The sequence below is a fragment of the Garra rufa genome, chromosome 13 (assembly GCF_049309525.1).
Source record: "Garra rufa chromosome 13, GarRuf1.0, whole genome shotgun sequence".
In the NCBI taxonomy this organism is placed as follows: Eukaryota; Metazoa; Chordata; class Actinopteri; order Cypriniformes; family Cyprinidae; genus Garra; species Garra rufa.
Genome location: NC_133373.1, coordinates 42,033,388 through 42,053,322, shown reverse-complemented (window position 1 = coordinate 42,053,322; position 19,935 = coordinate 42,033,388). Strand labels below are relative to the sequence as shown.

Here is a 19,935-nt window from a genome sequence, read left to right as displayed (position 1 = left end):
GTACTTAACAATGCATATTACTAATCAAAAATTACATTTTGATATATTTATAGTAGGTATTTTACAAAAAAATCTTCATGGAACATGATCTTTACTTAATTTTTCTAATGATTTTTGGCATAAAAGAAAAATCAATAATTTTGACCCATACAATGTATTTTTGGCTATTACTACAAATATACCCCAGCGACTTAAGACTGGTTTTGTGGTCCAGGGTCACATATAGCTTTTCTTGTGGTAATGCGGTACAATAATAGGCATATATACAGTACAGACCAAAAGTTTGGACACACCTTCTCATTCAGGTGTGTCCAAACTCTTGGTCTGTACTGTAGATATGAATTCAACTGAAAAAACTTGTGAAAAAATATCTTTCAGGTGGTCAAATAGCAAATAGTGGAGCTCTGCAGCCACCTACTGGTAAAAGTTATTTGTAGTTGTTTTTTTTTTTTTACTTCTAAAACTGGATTTTCCAAAAGATGGGCAAAAATCTTACACTAAACCATGTGAAATTATCCATGTTATCCCCATGAATTAAAGTTAGAAATGTGGGTCTTTTATAAAGTGAATTTTACATAAAAAGCAGTTTTTGTATAAAAACCCATTTAAAAAATATTTATTTATTAATTTATATATATTTAAAAAAATATCATTAATCCACTGAAAACTGCGCAAATGTAGAGTAAAATATATATACAGTGCAAAACAAAAGTTTTGGTCTGTACTGTATAGTATATAAAATTCAATAAGCATTAACTGCATGCAAAGTGACAATTGAAAATAGGTAAAATTCAACAATTTGCACATGGTGCTGCATTGAGATCCCCATATCTCTGAGGCTTTAAAAATTAAGATACCAAAAGAAAAGTTTGTTAAAAAACAGAATCTAAAAGGATATTAAGGTATATTTAATACTTCCTATGTTACATTCATACAACCTTTGGAAAAAGGCTATTTTTGTCACTCAAACTGCTTATGTTCTATGAAATTGTTAAGGAAACAAGATAGTTTTCTAGTTTTAACATTATTTGTTGTAACCCTCATTTGCTTTTCGAAAACTGAAAATGTGTACAATTTACTCATAGAGCCGCATTGAAACCCCCATATTTCTGCAAATGAACTATAGAGGGCCTTAAAAATAACGATTCCATTCGCTAATAAACCAATCCGTAAAAATAAAATAATGGTTCTGCCATTATTTTTCCCACCTGCAATCTGGCCCCAAATTGCTGGTGAAAATGGTAATTCTCTGACAAAATAGTGGGTTAATCAGTAAATATTTCTCCATGAAATGTAATATTTTCTTAATTTATGTATTTACAGCATTTCACAAGGAAAAAAAAATGGGGATGTTTGGTTGAGTTGACCCATGTGTAAGTATATGTGTAAGTATAAGTGTGTGTATGATGTTTATGGTTAGCGTACTGTAATATGTGTTAGATCTATGAAAACTACAAAACACTTTTCTGTCTGAAATGTTAATGGCAATTTGAGCGTAATGAACATAGAACATATGTAAGCGTGGATGTGTTGAGAAGCAATGCGATGTTGCAGCTAATATTAAAGCGAGTGCAATCAAAACATCATGCGATGTGAGGAAGCTGAGAATTAGAGGTGTGAAACTCTGTGGTGTCATTGCACAGACAGATCCAGGTCACTATAAAATGAAAGTCTTATCAGCCAGTTTTTCCTCAGATTTGCTCTTACCTGCTGTGACTGAAGGCTTGCTGCAGCCCTCATAAACTGGTCTTTTGCGGTAGTATTACAACATGTTCCTTTACAGGCGGTCAAAGCTCATTAAACTTTTTATTCAAATATTTATTTTTTATATATATTCAAAAGTACATTTTTGTACCTTGCTTATTACTTGTTAGTTCTATTAACTGTATATAACTTATCAGAAATTTTGAGGTCTATTCAAAACATATTACATTTCCCGATGACATCAGTAGCTTTTGACATATAATTGCATTTTCTTTGATGCCAAACAAACATTGAACGCAGTGCCAGCAGTGAGTCAGCATGTTTCTCACACGCTTCAGTCTGAAACAGTCTGCTGTTTGTATTCTTACTATATAGTGTTTATTACATATTTACCAACCACATTTGGGGAATGGCAAAAAGAACTGACTGGTCAGCCCGTTGTACTTGATATCTCATATTTCTGCTTTGTCAGGTAAACACAAACTGGTCACACAAGATTAAAACCGAAACAAAACCAGGAAAAAGCAAAGTTGATCTATGATTCTATTTTTTATTTTGAATGCAATGCAAAATGATTGTACCCTGCTGCTTGGATGTGAAGTGCTTTTTTCTAGACTTGAGAACATGTTGAAATTCAGCATTAGGTCAAATCTGTTGTGACCCAATTTTCTGTTTAAATTGAGAAATAATAAAAAGATTATAAAAAGAAGCATCAAAAGCTGATTTCCTTGTGTTATGTTTTAATGAAATGTGAAGTATGTTTTCTGTTTTAATGATTTCTTACACCAGTAATGTTTTAAATGTACATTCATGTTCACGTTTAGCCAAAATACTTCTAAATAATATATTTTTATAGCTTATTTTCCCCAGAAGAATATTTTCATGTACATTATCAGCACTTGTTCACACAGTAAAATGTAATGAGCCAGGACCGTGTGCAAACACTTAAGTGCTTCAAAACGAACCAAATGAATAATGGTTGTTATCAGTGAATAAAAAAGTGACATTAACACAAATATTATTTTGGTGAGTTATGATGAATTTTTGGAGAACAATAGCAAAACAATAAGCAATAATGCCATCTTTGATATTTTGTGGTATTGGTTGGTTCCGGTCACTCTCAAACATTTCACCCTGTTTAGTAAAATACACAAATCGACTTTATAATACTGTAAACATTTCAAAAGGTACTTACAGCTCTTAAAAAAATGTACATCCTCTTCAAAGCTAACCGTCAATTCCTCATTGAGCAACAACGGCTTATTTTAGTTCTTTGCTTTCGTTCTGTTTCCTGTTAACTTTGTGTAAATGTTAAAAAAAGTTTGTGCCTGATTTTGAGCCAGGAACGATCCATTAAAAAAACTACGTGTAGTTTTGTGTATTTTCGCGACTTTGGAGCCTCCTACAGTTAAGTGAGTGGAATCCACTGTCGTAAATATTACAGCTGTAACGTTGACATACCTTGCCGTACAGCAATCCGTTCTTCTCCGAATTTCGTTTCACCTAATTTACACATACTCGCAGAATAGACGTTTGGGAAACAGACAGAACCCTTTCTTCAACCTCATTAGAAGTCAATATACCATCAGAATGAATTTGAAACTTGTATTTTAAGGTAAAAACCTACATATAAAGTGGTTTGCACTTACCCGGATGCGCGGCCATATTGGCTATGTATCGGATGTAAATAATACAGCATAGACTGCAAGGTTAATGTACTACTGCATATGTTGTTCTGCTAATTTATGCTGTTTAAACCACGGGAAAAACTTAAGCTCCTAAATCATATAGAGAAGGACTAGTAAGCAGAAAAGGGCACAATATTTTGACAAACTAAAGTTAAATACAAGCAGTATTAGTTAAGATATTAGCCTAATATTTCACCTACCTGACCGGAAATGATAAGAACAAACATGAATGTTCTCAAGATTCTTGCCCTGGAAATCCTAGTTCAGTTTGTTCAAACGCCTTTTGTTCCTCAGACGTTTTTTTGCACTTTTGGCAGACTATTGTACTCCAAATGTTTTCCCGGTCCGACATATAAGTACAGCCCAAAACATGACAATAATTGACCATTTTCAGCAGCAATCAGCAGCAAAATATGGCCGATTGCTGACGTTTCGTGAAAACACTAGTTGCTTTAAGACTCCAAATGGACCTGAAAGATTTACAGCAGTAACTTTGAAGGTACTTACACAATAATCATCTATTAAAATCATCCTATGAGTCCTTTGATCTTACACTTAACTACAACATAAAAGAAGACTTTCACCATTTTACGATGAATATCACAGTATTTCACTTGATCCTGATCCTCTGATGTCTGTCTTAGTTGCTTTAAGTGAAGTTTAAAGGCGTGTACAATGTTGCATTGAATTCCTGAAGGCAGTTTGGACACACAAATTTTAATAAATAATGTCTCATGACTTTGCAGTCTGCATTGTTGCATGATCCTTCAGAAATCATTCTAATATGCAGATTTGCTGTGTTTATTACAATTACAATTTGTAAGCTTTGTGCTTAAAGCCTTTGTACTTTCTTATGGCTGTCAAAAAGTGACTAAATTCGAGCTGTTTTCTCTGTAAGCTCTGTTTTGAGGTATGAAATTACATGATTTCACCAAACAGTATCAATATCTGGTCACTTTATCTGTGGCTGAAATCCAGTCTAAATAAATCTGACAAGATTTCTTTTCTCTCTCTCTCTCTCTTTTGAAGTGGTAATAAATTGTTGTTATATCAGGGGAGAAAAACAATATTCCATGATGTAATGTTTATTAGGAAAGGATTTGGTGAACATTTTTCAGTGCAGTGAGTATATTTACATATTAAGACTTAATATGGCAGGACAAGCAGCGCTCCAACTCAGACGTTTCACTTCATTTAACAACTTTATCAATTATACATGTTTGTCTGGAATCTGAAATAGAAACAGTCTATGAAGCAGCATATTTAAAAGCATGTGTTGGTGTCATGTGTCTGACTTAACATCAAATATTTAAGTCTAGCTTCAGATGCAAATATTAACTATTATTTTTTTTGTGATATTTTGAGGCTGGACGGAGAGACAAGTGACTGAGCCCAAAATACTGAAAATGGAGGCCCTGGAGTTTAGAGTTCAGAACTTCAAGGTAATGTTCAAGATTTATATGCTGTTTTCAGGGGAGATACACTACTGTTTAAAAGTTTGGGGTCTGTAAAATGTTTAAATGCTTTTGAACACTCTCTTGTGCTCAAAAAGACTGTTTAATGAAGTACTGATTAGGTGATCACCTCAAACAATTTAATGAGGATGGTTTGAAACAGGCTCCTAGGAGCAAGGCTGAAGTCTTGCAAAACTAGAAAAAAGCATTTCATCAATGAGAAGCAAAGAAGAGCCAGGCTGAAGTTTGCAAGAGACCTTAAGGATTGGACTATCTCTGATGAGTCCAATTTTCAGCTTTGCCCAACACCTGGTTGTCTAATGGTTAGATGGAGACCTACAGAGGCCTACAAGCCACAGTGTCTCGCACCCACTGTGAAATTTATTGAAGGATTAGTGATGATCTGGGGGTGCTTCAATGGCTGGAATCAGGTACATTTGTCTTTGTGAAGGGTGCATGAATCAAAGCCACATACAAGGTTTTCCTGGAAGGAAGCTTCCTTCTGTTCTGACAATGTCATCAAAGGTGTGGATTGAGGACCATCAGATCAAGACATGTTGTCAGTAGTTGATAAAATTAAACAAAATGTTCATTTTACTCAAACACATAACTATAAATAGTACAACCAGAGTACCTAATAAATTTAGTTTTTTTTTTTGTTAGGCCTGTATTTTTATGTTCCTCCCCAGGTATTAAACAGAACAGAAAGGTCTTTTCATAACAGGATATCATGTGTTTCACAAACAGCAAGAGCCTGTAGGGTGAACCAGTGCAAACACTCTTAGCAATGGTGGGAAATAACCTGCATATATCCTAGACCAAAGTGTTCTTACCCACTGATGAGATGAATGACTGCAGTCCCAAAGCGAAAGAACACAGCACTCTTCATCAAAGCATCCACATGTTTTTTGGCTGGATTAGCTTTTTTTCTCTCTTTCCTGGGGATGGCTTAGTTGTACGGTATGTTTAGACAGCTTTCAGAACTTTCAAAACACTTTTACTTGGCACCAAAATCAATCAAACAGGTAAAAATAGCAATTCAACATTTTTTCATTTAACATGGCAAAATCAGGTTGATGCAGGCACAATGAAAATAAATATGGGCTGTTATAAGACTAAGAATAAGTTAAGGAATAGTTCACCTGAAAATGAAAATTCTGTCATCATTTATTCACTGTCATGTTGTTCCAAACCTTGGCCAAATCCAGAGAACATGAATGACCACGCAAAGTCATGCTCCTGAATAAAACCACAAACTGTGGTAACACTGATCTATAGATATTATATGTAATCAAGGGTGTAAAACTGAGTAAGAAGTAGGGACGCTTGTCCCTAGCAATATCCAGCAACTACTAAATTGTCCCTAGCAATCATTGTTTTGATCAAACAATTAAATATATAAGTCCTGATTCAGATCAGGACTTTGGAGCGTCTCAAATTGTTTGATTTAGATCAGAAGAGCAGGTTCGCAAATCTTTTGATTCAGATTGAAACTTTGAGTGCGAATCGCAAATCTTTTGATTCAGATCAGGGCTACGATGCGGGTTTGCAAATCATTTGATTCAGATCGAGACTTATGCAGGTTTGCTAATCATTTGATTCAGATTCAGCCTCTGAGCGCATATCGGGAATCATTTGATGTAGACTGGAACTTCGGAGAGTGGATAGCAAATCTTTTGATTCAGATTGGGGCTTTAATGTGTGTTCGCAAATCATTTGATTCAGAACCTGGACTTCAGAGCATCGCAAATCAGTTGATTTAGATCCGAACAGCGGGTTCGCGAATCTTTCGATTAAGATTGGAATTTCAAGCACAGATTGCAAAATTTTAGATTCAGATCAGGATTTTGATGTGGGTTCGCAATTCATTTGATTCAGATCGAGACTCGGAGCATGTATCAGGAATCATTTGATTTAGATCGGAACTTCGGAGAGCGGAACGCGAATCATTTCATTCAGATTGGGATTCACGAATCAGTTGATTTAGATCTGAAGAGCGGGTTCACGAATCTTTCGATTAAGATTGGAATTTCAAGCACAGATCGCAAATCTTTAGATTCAGATCAAGAGGTCAATGTGGGTTCGCAAATCATTTGATTCAGACCGAGACTCGGAGCACATATCAGGAATCATTTGATTTGGTTCGGAATTTTGGAGAGCGGATCGTAAATCTTTTGATTCAGATTGGAACTTCTATGTGGGTTTGCAAATCATTTGATTCAGATTGAGACTGAGTGTGTATCGGGAATCATTTGATTAAGATCAGAACTTCTGAGAGCAGATCGCGAATCATTTGATTCAGATTGGGACTTCAGAGTGTCGCAAATCATTTGATTTAGATCGGAACTTCAGAGAGCGGATCACAAATCTTTTGATTCAGATCGGACTGCGGAGTCATTTGATTGAATCATGTGATTTACATCAGAAGAGTGGGTTCACAAATCGTTTTATTCAGATTGGAACTTCAAACGTGGATCACAGATCTTTTGATTCAGATCAGGACTTCAATGCGGGTTCACAAATCATTTGATTCAGATCGGGACTTCGGAGCATTGCGAATCATTTGATTTAGATCGGAACTTCATAGAGCAGATTGTGAATCATTTGATTCAGATCGGGACTTATACGGGTTTGGAATGACAGGATGGTGAGTAAATGATGACAATTCATTTTTGGCTGATCCATTTGAATAAAAAGATCACATATTTGTGTGTATTAAAATGCTGAAACAGTGCACTGAATGTGTCAGCGAAATGCCCTTTTTGTATAAGGAAAGCTGTTAGATAACACCTAAACGCCTCACTGATAATGTCACACAGCAATGCGCTATGCCATACAATGTGTGATAATATGAAGTGGTATTGCAGCTTGTGGAATGAAAAAGACACAAAAGTTCATTCAAGAGTCCATGGACCATTCCATGTGCCTTCAGCTAGGCAAAAATAGTTGAAAAGTTTCCACTAATCCTGTACAGATTCAAAAATCACAGTGCAAATCACAGATCCTACTGATTCAGTTGAGTCTCATTCTCTCTGCTCTTCTCTATTGTTTGCTCCTCTGCTCCAGGTTTTGACTTGTTTGCATCGCGCACCAGGTAGATGGTATTCTCTGGGCAGTTTTTGGCATCAGATGTGTGGCAGATGTTGGATCTCCCACAGAGGCGGCCCAACTGGTTGACTTCTCGTTTAAAGGTCTTGCTGAAGATATAATAGATGAACGGGTTGTATACAGTGGATGACTTGGCGAACAAACAAGGTAACATGCTGACCTCAGGAGGGATTGAATCGCTGGGTCGGTAGATGGACCACAGGCTGACGATGCCGTACGGCGCCCAGCAGCCAACAAACCCAATGCTGATCAACACGGCGATCTGTAAAAGCAAAGAATAACACGTTCAGATCTGTTTTGGGGGATGTTGATGTTTGGTGTACGTTCTATCCACCTTTTTCTTTTTGTAAACTTTATGGGCATGGCTTCTGGTCTCATCCACATCCAGCTATTTTTAGCTGTATAAAACAGCTTGTTTTGCTGCTTGATATTGCAAATTGGTATGTCTTCCCATATTATTTTAATGTATTGTCTTAATTATGAACACCGTGGTTTGTAGTGCAAACAGTTTTACCATTTACTACGTTATTCTACTCTTAATTTTTCTATAGCGGATAATAAACAGGAAGTCTCACCCATAGGCTTACTTCTGCATTGAAGAACAAGGTGGATACACATAAGCTAGAGAAGATTTCAGTGGAACATATTATGCTAAATATGAATGCTGAATGCATCACTGTCTCTAAACAACCTTCATGTGATGTGAAGCTTTTGCTACAGCAGCTTTGAAATGGTCTCATGTGGGAAGAACATTCACAGATAAGAACTAGGGCTGCAACGATTCGTCGACGTTGTCGACAAAAATCGATAATAGAAATAGTCGACAATGAATTTCATTGTCGATGTTGTCGCCAGACAACCGAGTGAGGCATCTTACTGCCGAGAGTCGCACATACGCAGCTTCTATGCTGAGCGATAACATACAGAAATGGCGGCGTCCAACGCAGCAGCTGCGCGTACCAAAACACGCCCGTTTCACACATACTCCGTCTGCAGTGCGTTTTTTTTTCCACACCCATGTTAACGGATTAGAACGTTCACAATGTACGGACTGCAAACGCGTTCTGTGTGAAAGCAAAACGAGTCTGTGCTGCTTCTTCACCGCATACGTAACGCACACGGACTGTAGACGCACTGCAGACTGAGTATGTATGAAACAGGCGTAAAGTTTGGGAGCATTTTAGCCTGCTACGGCGAATTAAAATATTACCTGCATGGTTTGTAAACCAGTCCTTGCGCATCACGGCAGCACCTCTGTGATGCACGAACATTTAAAGAGAAAGCACGTCGGACAGTTGAATGAAACGGAGTTTGGCTGGCCTCGGTAAGATTTAAATAAAAGCCAATACGTTTTGTTTTGGATATACATTTTTGTTTACTGTTTTATTGCTGCTGATGGTTTACAGGAAGAAAATGTTTACTTGATTTTAATTTATTTTTTTCTTATAAAACAAATGTGCCTGTCCATTAAAAAAATTATAGAGTTTCTTAATTTATGCATTTATGTCTGTACTGACCGAGCACTGTGCCTAATTGGTTTTAGACAGGGCATTTTTATTTACTTTTTGTATGAATTGGCCTATCAGCAGCAAAATATGCATTTTTCATTGAAGTACCCCCTTCTTTCTTGTGTTTACTATAATTTTCCACATAATTAAAGCAATCTCATGCTAAATTTTAGCCTGGCTATCACCAGACCACGTTATGACTTCGTCATGATTCGTGGTCTGGGAACCACATGTTCATTTTCTCGTATTTGAGGCGTGGTTTACGAATGCCCAGAGCCGTTTATTGGGCGATACGAATGTCTATCAAATGCGCCTGTGCGTAGCTCATAGCCAATCGTTTCAATTATCCCGGATGACGTATGTAGAGCGAACGCCAAAAGTTGCTCTTTTTTCAAAATAAACTTGCGTTCTAATGTCATTTGTCGCGTCGGGTCGCGCCGCTCGCGTCCAGTGTAGACACGAAAGATAACCAAAGAGTATAGAAGTACCACTCTTTGAGATAACTTTGCGTCTGCTGCCATGCTGGATCCTTCGGTGAGTCGCATAGAAGGCGTCATCGTCTTGCTGCTCCCTCCCCGTTCTGTGATTGGTTCCCTATCTTAGGTGAAAATTAGGTCCATGGTTTCCAGACTGACTAGAAGCGTGAATAAAATCGCGCTGCGCAAGGCAGTATGGGGACACCCAGGCTAGCTAAATTTGAGAAAAATTGAATAATTATCCGATTAGTCGACTAATCGTTTCAATAGTCGGTGACTAGTCGACTATTAAAATAGTCGTTAGTTGCAGCCCTAATAAGAACACGGGAAAAGAAAGCAGGTGGGTATTGAATCATTTACAGTTGTTGCTTTGGAAAGCTCACGCACATTGGGGATGAATAGAGATCAGGTTTTAATGAGATAAGTTCACCTGTTATGAAAATCAAATTCATACTACAGGGAGACATATCCTTCAGCGTTAGTAAATGAAAATGTTCAGGTTGGGATTTCGGAAATATCAGAGTTTGAGTGGGATGTGATGTAAGGATTGGTAACTGAAAGATTGCTGGCTTTAACAAGATCTATCATTTTCTTTCTTCTGTGGAACACAAATAAGATATATCACACGTCAGGCTTCTCTTTGTTCATATACAGACAGCAGACAGTGGATTTCAAGCTCCTTTTAACACACTATAAAATAGTGCATGCGACTGGTTCACTACATAAGTCTTCTAAGCCATTGCGAAAGGAACAGAAAATTAGCTCCATAGAGATTGTTGTCTGTCTCTGTGATATTTTTTATGTAATGTAAATATAGTTGAGGTCAAAAGTTTGCAAAATGTTAATTTTTTTTACCAAAATAAGAGGGATCATACAAAATGCATCTCATTTTTTATTCGTACTGACCTGATTAATGTATTTCACTTAAAAGACGTTTACGTTTCGAAAGTTTACATACACTTTTTTTTTTGTTTAGTGATAATTGTTCATGAGTCCCTTGTTTGTTCTGAACAGTTTAACTGCCCGCTGTTCTTCAGAAAAATCCTTCAGGTCCCATAATTTTTTTTTTTGCATTTTTGTGTATTTAAACCCTTTCCAACAATGACAGTATGATTTTGAGATGTGTACATGTTTCATAGTTTGCCTAGATATCATATTTTTTTCATTTTGTACTGCCCTATAGAAGCTACAGAAGATAGTTATTTTCCAGAAGACAAAAAAAGTGACATTTACCTTAATGCATCGTGTTTCCTTCTGAAACATTAGTGAGCGTTTGAACCTTTGGTAATATTGCATATGAGTACCTCAGTTGTCCTCAGTGTGAAAAGATAGATCTCAAAATCATACAGTCATTGTTGGAAAGGGTTCAAAAACACAAAAATGCTGGAAAACCAAAGGATTTTTATCTGTTCAGGACAAAAGTATAAAAGTATAAAAGCGTCTGTTAGAAAGCCTCTGATGCTCTTGCATTTCATTTCACGTTCTGGTGAGCGCACAAGGTACAGATCTTATTTCATAATAGCGGTGTAGCTGGATCATACAGTAAATCAAAGAGACTCACCACCATGAGTCGCCGCTGCATCTTTATCATGTTGGGTATGTGGTTGCTGTCATCCATAGATTTGTAGGTGATGTATAGTTTCAGAGCGATAGCAGAGTAGCACGAGATGATGATGATGGCCGGGAGGACTAGGTTCATGATGAAGATGGTGATGACAAAAGACTGGCTCTGCTCCTTCATGTCTCTCCAGGCCAGAGTGCAAGACAGGCCGAAGGGCTCCGGCCCATATTTTCCCCAGCCAATCAAAGGAAAAAGAGCCCAGAGAAGTGCATAGAGCCATGTGGTCGCAACTAGGATCTTTGCGTTCCTTTTGCTGATTTTCTCTTCTACGGAAAGAAACAGATAGTTGGAAAGAGGATTGGAATGCAAAAGCTGTTATATATATGTGACCCTGGACCACAAAAGCAGTCATAAGGGTAAAATTGAGATTTATACATCATCTAAGAGCTAAATATTAAGCTTTCCATTGGTGTATGGTTTGTTAGGATAGGACAGTATTAGGCCGAGATACAACTATTTGAACGTCTGGAATCTGAGGATGCAAAAAAATCAAAATATTGAGAAAATCGTCTTTAAAGTTGTCCAAATGAAGTTCTTAGCAATGCAGATTACTAATCAAAAATTAAGTTTTGATATATTTACGGTATGAAATTTACAAAATATCTTCATGGAACATGATCTTAGCCATACAGTGTTTTTTTTTTTGGCTATTGCTACAAATATACCCATGATACTTAAGACTGGTTTTGTGGTCCAGGGTTACATATATAGTATATTTGTTATATTTGTAGCTATATGTTTTCTAGGGTTATGGATAGTTGTATAACTTAACAGGCTTAACAGTTTTTCTAAAAAAGCCATTTGTTTTCCTCTGCAGCATTTTTCCCATGCCAAGTTTCATTTTAATAATTCAGTGTTTGTCTCTCGGCATGAGACGGCCCAAAAAACTCTATTACGTTAGCTTTACTGAACTGTCATATTGAGTTTGTGTGTAAATGACAACTATCTGCTGTAACAGAGCTCCCCAGCAGCTCTCAGTGAGAACATGACCTCTTACAGAGATGAAACCGGATCATCCCAAATGTAAAACCATTCATGGATACCGAATCCTTGCTTTGCTATTTTGTAGTGGAATAAATCAAAAGCGATTGGCTGTTTACACGACCTCTTTGGAGGATGTCAGATGTGGGATTTTTGTCATAATAGTGATCTCATTTGCTTTCTCTGCTGGATTGTTGAAACTGCAGGAGGGAAGTAAATCTGTCAACATTCAAATAACAAGTGTTGCTGCAATTACCAAACTAAAACATTGTCTTTCATAATGTTTTAGTTTGTATAGGCCTACTTAGTTTCCATGCCTGCTCTTTTCAACAATTTAACTGTTCTCATTCCTTCTTTTTACTTTCGAGACTTTGATAATGTAATCATTTAATTAATTTAATAAATTGATCATGTTCTCTTTGAGGTACAAATTTAGCTCAATCAACAGTATTTTTGGCATAATACTGATTACCACAAAACTGATTATGATTAGGGTACTTAAAGTGTATTATTTGATCATTATTATTATCATTCAGTTATAATGTGATTTTTCACAATACAATCATATTTATTATTAACATTATTAACACGTTTTTTACGTATTGGGACTACACTATTAAAACAATTTTGAATTGGATTTTTTTTTGTAAATAACATTCTCACAAATGCTGTTGATTGAGCTTAAATTGTACTGATCTTGGACTTTTCAGTTAAAGGAACACTCCACTTTTTTTGGAAGTCAAGTTTTAAATAGGACAAATATCGAAACTCGGTGGTCATTTTTGAACGCGATGCTATTGGTCTAATAGGATTCAATGATCTATGCTAAGCCAAAGTCCTTTTAAGGCAAGTCATGTCACTCGGCGGCCATCTTTGAAACGCCTCTCTGGAATGCAAGTGCAGCTTCTATCTCTTTGAATGGGGAAACATCAAATTCTCCAAAACTGTTCACCAAGCTGATGATTAAATATCATATTTTAAATCACCAAAGAAATCCGACAAGAACTGCCTTATAAATATGGTTCCTTGTGCTCCAATAGCATTAAAAAAATACTTATTTTTCAGGCTAGATGAGCCAGTGCGCATGCGCAGTACTGAGCGTACGTCTTAGAACGCCGATTGTTTCTATAGCAACTGGGACTTCTAACTGCAGCTGAAGTGACGCGCTGACTTTACCAGTCAACGATTGGCTCTTTCATTAAGAAGGTGGGGCTTCGCGGCCATAATGAGCTTTGCATTTTTCCCCATTCAAAACTATACGAGTGGCAAGTCTTAGGTATTCTATAGTCTTTGGCTAAGCTATGATAAAAGTGATATTGCCAGAACAGGAGAACGGCTGAATGCATTTCAAAACGGTAAAACTCAACTTATTAACTCGGGGGGAGTTGGAGAATGAGCCTATTTCCAACTGTTTTTTGAACAGTAAGTTTTTTTTAAATTAGTCTCTTCTGCTCACCAAGTCTCCATTTATTTGATCCAAAATATAGAAAAAGCAGTAATATTGTGAAATATTTTTGCTATTTAAAATACCTGCTTTCTATTTGAATACATTTTAAAATGTAATTTATTCCTGTGATCAAAGCTACATTTTCAGCATCATTACTCCAGTCTTCAGAGTCAAATGATCTTTCAGAAATCATTCCGATATGCTGATTTTCTTAAAGAAATACTTTTAATGCATCTTTTATTTATCAAGGATGCCTTAAATTGATCAAAAGTGATGATAAAAACATTTATATTTATAATGTTACAAAAGATTTCTATTTCAGATAAATTCTGTTCTTCTGAAATTTCTATTCCTCAAAAATAATTAGCTGTTTTCAACAATAATCATAAATGTTTTTCAGCAGCAGATCAGAATATTAGAATGATTTCCGAAGGACTGGAGTAATGATGCAAAAAAATTCAGCTTTGAAATCACAGAAATAAATTACATTTTAAAATGTATTCAAATAGAAAGCAGTTATTTGAAATAATATAAAATATTATTATATTATAAAATAATTCAAAATATTGGATCAAATAAATGCAGGCTTGGTGAGTAGAAAAGACTTCTTTAAAAACATTAAAAATCTTACTGTTCAAAAACTTTTGACTGGTAGTGTACATATATATTTACATGGATTTTCCTAATCTTACAACAACAGATCCTAAACAAAATGTCAGCAGATAACCTCCATCAGGCAAGCCTCTCTACTTCTGACACAAACATCATCATCATTATGCTCAACAGAACATGGTAAGAAAAGATAACTGAACTCTCAGGAGCCCTGAGGCTGTATCACTCATTAAAAATCCTTGCAGGAGTCAGAATAGAAATAGTTTCAAGGATAGAGCCCAGAGGAACTCACTGGGTGACTGGAGCGTTAAAGACACGGCAAAGCGAACAATAGCCATAATTGTCAGGGTCATCATGCTAGCTGCTCCAAAGAAAAATCCCATCAGGCCATAGTACACACAGGTGACGTCTCCTCCTATCCAGTGGTGGTTCCATGCTGCGGCTACAGCCAGCGGATACATGGTGACGGCTGCTCCCAGATCTGTTACAGCCAGATTCACACTCAGAAGCTCAGGGGGCTTCATGTGGTTTGACCGCTTGTATGCCATCACAAGAACCATCACATTGCCCACAATGGAAAGAACTGCTGCATGTGAAAGATAAAAGGAAGAAATACATAGAAAGAATTAGGTGCATATTCCTGTGTTTTATGCATTGAATTTACCTTGTGCATTTGGCAGATGCTTTTATCTGAAGTGACATGCAATGCATTCAAGGTTCTTTTTTTTTTCTCTATATCCGGTGTGTCTGGCATTGCTTGTCTCCTCTTAAGCTACGGATTGTATTATATAGTGTTTTGTTTGGAGCAAATGTTGGGATCAAATACAAAAGACAAATTCTTCCTGTAGTCTTATGTAACCCCATCTTCAAACAGTCTCTTGCGTCCTTACTTTGTGTCTCTGGCTCATTTTTATCTCAGTAACCCGTCATCTTGCCTCCTTTATAACCTTCTTGTTTTGCCTTTCAGCCATGTACAGTTTCACACAGAGCTGTCGAAATGCTTTATCACCCGTTTACACTAGTCCATTCATAACCAAACTGGAGCTCTAGACTACATTTTTAGCTGTGGGACATACATTTACTGTATACGTTTGGCAGACACTTTATATGAAAGCAATTATATTGCATTCAAGACATATACAGTGGAAGTCAAAACCTTGCCAAATCTGATAAATGTTAATTATTTTAGAAAAATAAGAGGAATCATACATAATGCTTGTTATTTTTTTATTTAGTACAGACATGAATAAGATATTTCACATAAAAGGCGATTACATATAGTCCACAAGAGAAAATAATAGCTGAATTTATAAAAAATGTTAAGTGATTATTGTTCATGAGTTATTTGTTTGTCCTAAACAGTTAAACTGCCCGCTGTTCTTCAGAAAAATCCTTCAGGTCCCACAAATTCTTTGGTTTTTCAGCAATTTTGTGTATTTAAACCCTTTCCAACAATGACTGTATGATCTTGAGATCCATCTTTTCACACTGAGGACAACTGAGGGACTCATATGCAACTATTACAGAAAGTTGAAACACTCACTGATGCTTCAGAAGGAAAAAAAACGATGCATTAAGAGCCGGGGGTGTAAACTTTTGAACGGAATGAAGATGTGTACATTTTTCTTATTTTGCCTAAATATCTTTTTTTTTTTTTTCATTTTGTACTGCCCTTCAAAAGCTACAGAAGATGCTTCCCAGAAGACAAAATAAGTAAAATTTACCCTGATCTTCAAATTAAAAAAGTTTTCACCCCCTGCTCTTAACGCATTGTGTTTCCTTCTGAAGCATCAGTGAGCATCTGAACCTTCTGTAATAGTTGCATATGAGTCCCTTAGTTGTTCTCAGTGTGAGAAGATCTATCTCAAAATCATACAGTCATTGTTTGAAAGGGTTCAAATACTCAAAAATGCTGAAAAACCAAAGAAATTGTGCAACCCAAAGAACAGTGGGCGCTTTACCTGAGACAATCTCTTGAGAAATTTCCAGTAAGTCCCAAGCAAGTTTTAGGTTATTAGCTTACATGACTAAATGAAAGAGACACTATTTTAAGTTGCTGAATGTTACATTTTACTAGTATTATCAGGTTTGATCTGTGCAGTGGTGAAATTCTTCATTCAGGGTTGCGTTTCACAAAAGCATCGTTAGTTATCAATGGTCATAAATTCCCTTGAGCTCTATACAGTATGTAACGACAGAACTTGCAATCATAGTTGCTTTCAGAAATGCACCCCAGGCTGACTGTTGATTTCATTTAACACAAACCATCTGTAATCATACGTTTGAAAGCATTACAAGTGGTTCTAGGATCTCCCTGCTGTAGTAAACACAGGCATTTATCTCTAAATGCAACAATGCGTATCTGCCCCTCTAAAATTACCAACATATTGCTGTGCAAGGAACAAACGGTCTATAGGGAGCAGAGGTGCTTCATTCAGCCGAGCCTTTCGGGTAAAGTGTGTATAAATCACAACCCATAAGCTTTACCCATTATCCTCAGCTTCTAAATAGAATCCAAATAGGCTCCCTCTGCCAACTGCATCAAGGGTTTATCAAACACCTGCAGTTTTGAATGAAATGTACTGAGGAGATTAAACGTCTCCTGTTGCAAAGACCTTTTTTCAAAGCAGCCAAATGAAAAGTGACATCAGTGTGAAAGCACTTTGATGGGGCATTTCTATGTATATTCCATGTCTCACTGTGCCATTTGTGACATGATTTTCTAATAGAAAATTGGACTCTGAGGCATAGAAAACAGAAAAATGAATTGAATGGTGAATACAGTCTGCTCTTGTGACCAGGAGATCTGGAAGGTTATGCTTCATCTTTGAAGTCAACAATGGTTGTGCAAAGATAATAGAAACCTAGTATACGCTCTTCATAATGGAATGGAAAGGTGGTGAAGTGAGGCCAATTATGGTGTCCCATACTAGGAATTTGTGCTCTGCACTTAACCCATCCAAGTGTGCGCACGCACACACACACACACACACACACACACACACACACACACCCGGGGCAAGTGGGCAGCCATTGCTGCGGTGCCCGGGGAGCAGTTGGGGGATCGGTGCCTTGCTTAAGGGACTCACCTCAGTCGTGGTATTGAGGGTGGAGAGAGTGCTGTACATTCACCCACAATCTCTGCCGGACCCGAGACTCGAACCTGCAACCTTTGGGTTACAAGTCCGACTCTCTAACCATTAGGCCACGGCTGCCCCCCTTCATTCTTGGAGTAATGACATGGATGATTACTTTGTTCATTTTCTGTTGTTTTCTCCTACCTACTAATCAGCCATACTATGCCTGGTCTCTTTTTGACTCAATATACCTCAATGTACATTGAAATCAATGACACAACTCTCAAATTCTCTATATACAGTCAAACCAAATTCTATTCAGACACCTTTAACATTTCTTCCATTATCACAGTTCATTTGCTATAGTTTAGAATATGCTGATAAAATAGGACAAGAACTCAGAGTTGAACTGCGTCAGAACAAATTCATCTTGATAATGTCAGATAACTTTGATAGAAAGACATGTAATGGATTACAATCAACCAAAAATTCAGACAACTCAATTATTTACACAATTATCAATCAAAAAGGTCACCCTTTAAAGCAAAACGTTCGGGTCAAAGTGTCTGAATAATTTTTGGTCCCATTTTTATATCAACACTGGTAGCCCACAGTATGAAGAATTTTTGGGTATACTATGTCACAGTTTACTTTATTTTGCTATCCTTACTTACACAAATAAACTATAATGTTCTGCACCCTTTAGTAAAAAAAAAAAAAAAAAAAAAAAAATTATATCTGGTGTCTGAAAATGTTTTGGCTTTGACTGTACTAAAAAAGTGATTTAAATTAATAAATGATGTTGATAACAAAGGATGCAAGAAAATGAGAGGATGCCTGCATGTATCTTTTTAAGTAGGAGAGACCGGGGTAAGTTGTCACATTTTTTACTCTGGCAATGTCTGCATAGACACATACTTTATGGTCATAGGACAAAAAAAAGCCAATGAACAATTATTATTGCCTAAAACAAATGGAAACTGCCAATAAAAGTAAGACAACTTCACTCAAAGATTCTCTATGTAAATACAAAACACATTGTCACCCTGGACCACAAAATCAGACATAATGGTCAATTTTTTGAAATTGAGATTTATACACCATCTGAAAGCTGAATTGATGTATGATATCGTTAGGATAGGACAGTATTAGGCTGAGATACAACTATTTGAAAATCGGGTAAAAAAAAAATCTAAATATTGAGAAAATCACCTTTAAAGGTACTTAGCAATGCATATTACTAATCAAAAATTATGTTTTGATATATTTATGGTAGAACATTTACTAAATATTTTAATGGAACATGATCTTTACATAATATCCTAATGATTTTTGGAATAAAAGACCTACAGTATATAATGTATTTTTGGCCATGGTTTTGTGGTCCAGGGTCACATTTGTAAAGAAATTCCTTGATAAATCAACTTCATGATGTAGTTGACTTATGATAGTGTGATTTTTGTTTGTTTTTTTGTTTACTTGTATACCCAAAAAGTATAATTTGGTGGTTTACACTGTAAAAAGTGGTAACCTGTGATTGTTAAAGAACTAACCCGTAAAAATAGTCTTGTTGGTATAAAATAATGTATATAAGTAGGTTCCATATTTCAGAGGGTTCACAAAAGTATGCTAATTTAAGTCAGGTGTTTGACAACAAAGCCATTGCTTGAGGCAAACTGTATAGTTGAGCGTTTGTATCGTTACTGAAATATGTCTCGTGTGACAACTAGCCCCGCTTTATCCTAAATAGTAAGCACCAAAGCATCGATTGTTTATCTTCTCTATACAATACTACGTTTTCAGAATAACAAATCTTTTTTGAGTCACTTATGTAAGAGGCGAATTAGGAACATTTTACTAATCCACTTGGAAACAACCAAACTCGCCATTATGCGCCAGAAAAAAACTATATTGGAGATCCAATAACTCAACTTACCAATGAGCAGCAGGAACGCACCAACTCCATAATCCACAGCGGGTGATAGTTTGGAGGAATAAATATCCATGTGGACAACTAAGATGCGCACTTCAGCGGGAAGAGAAGATGTTAATTCCCAGAAAGAACCGCGCTCGACATGGGTCGTTGCGATTTGGAAAAAGTTAGAGGAAATGTAGGCTACGCGCCGCGAAATTCCAGTGGAACAAGAAGCTATAGATGATAAACCAATGCTGTCAGGTGTCAGAAACATCTGAAGTCCAAGAGAGGTAAAAGACGCTATTTTTAATGAAGCACACACCTCAACATGTGCCGTTGTCTTT

General features: G+C 36.5%; 1 protein-coding gene across 1 annotated transcript; it reads right to left on the bottom strand.

The window, feature by feature from the left end:
• Window positions 1-4,555: 4,555 nt before the first annotated feature.
• On the bottom strand, window positions 4,556-19,935 carry opn8b (opsin 8, group member b). The gene is made up of 4 exons (XM_073816878.1): window positions 19,613-19,935; window positions 14,892-15,185; window positions 11,500-11,825; window positions 4,556-8,216 (listed from the first exon to the last, which is right to left on the bottom strand). Exons 1-4 carry the CDS (start codon window positions 19,863-19,865, stop codon window positions 7,851-7,853), a joined length of 1,239 nt encoding a protein of 412 aa, XP_073672979.1. The 5' UTR covers window positions 19,866-19,935; the 3' UTR covers window positions 4,556-7,850.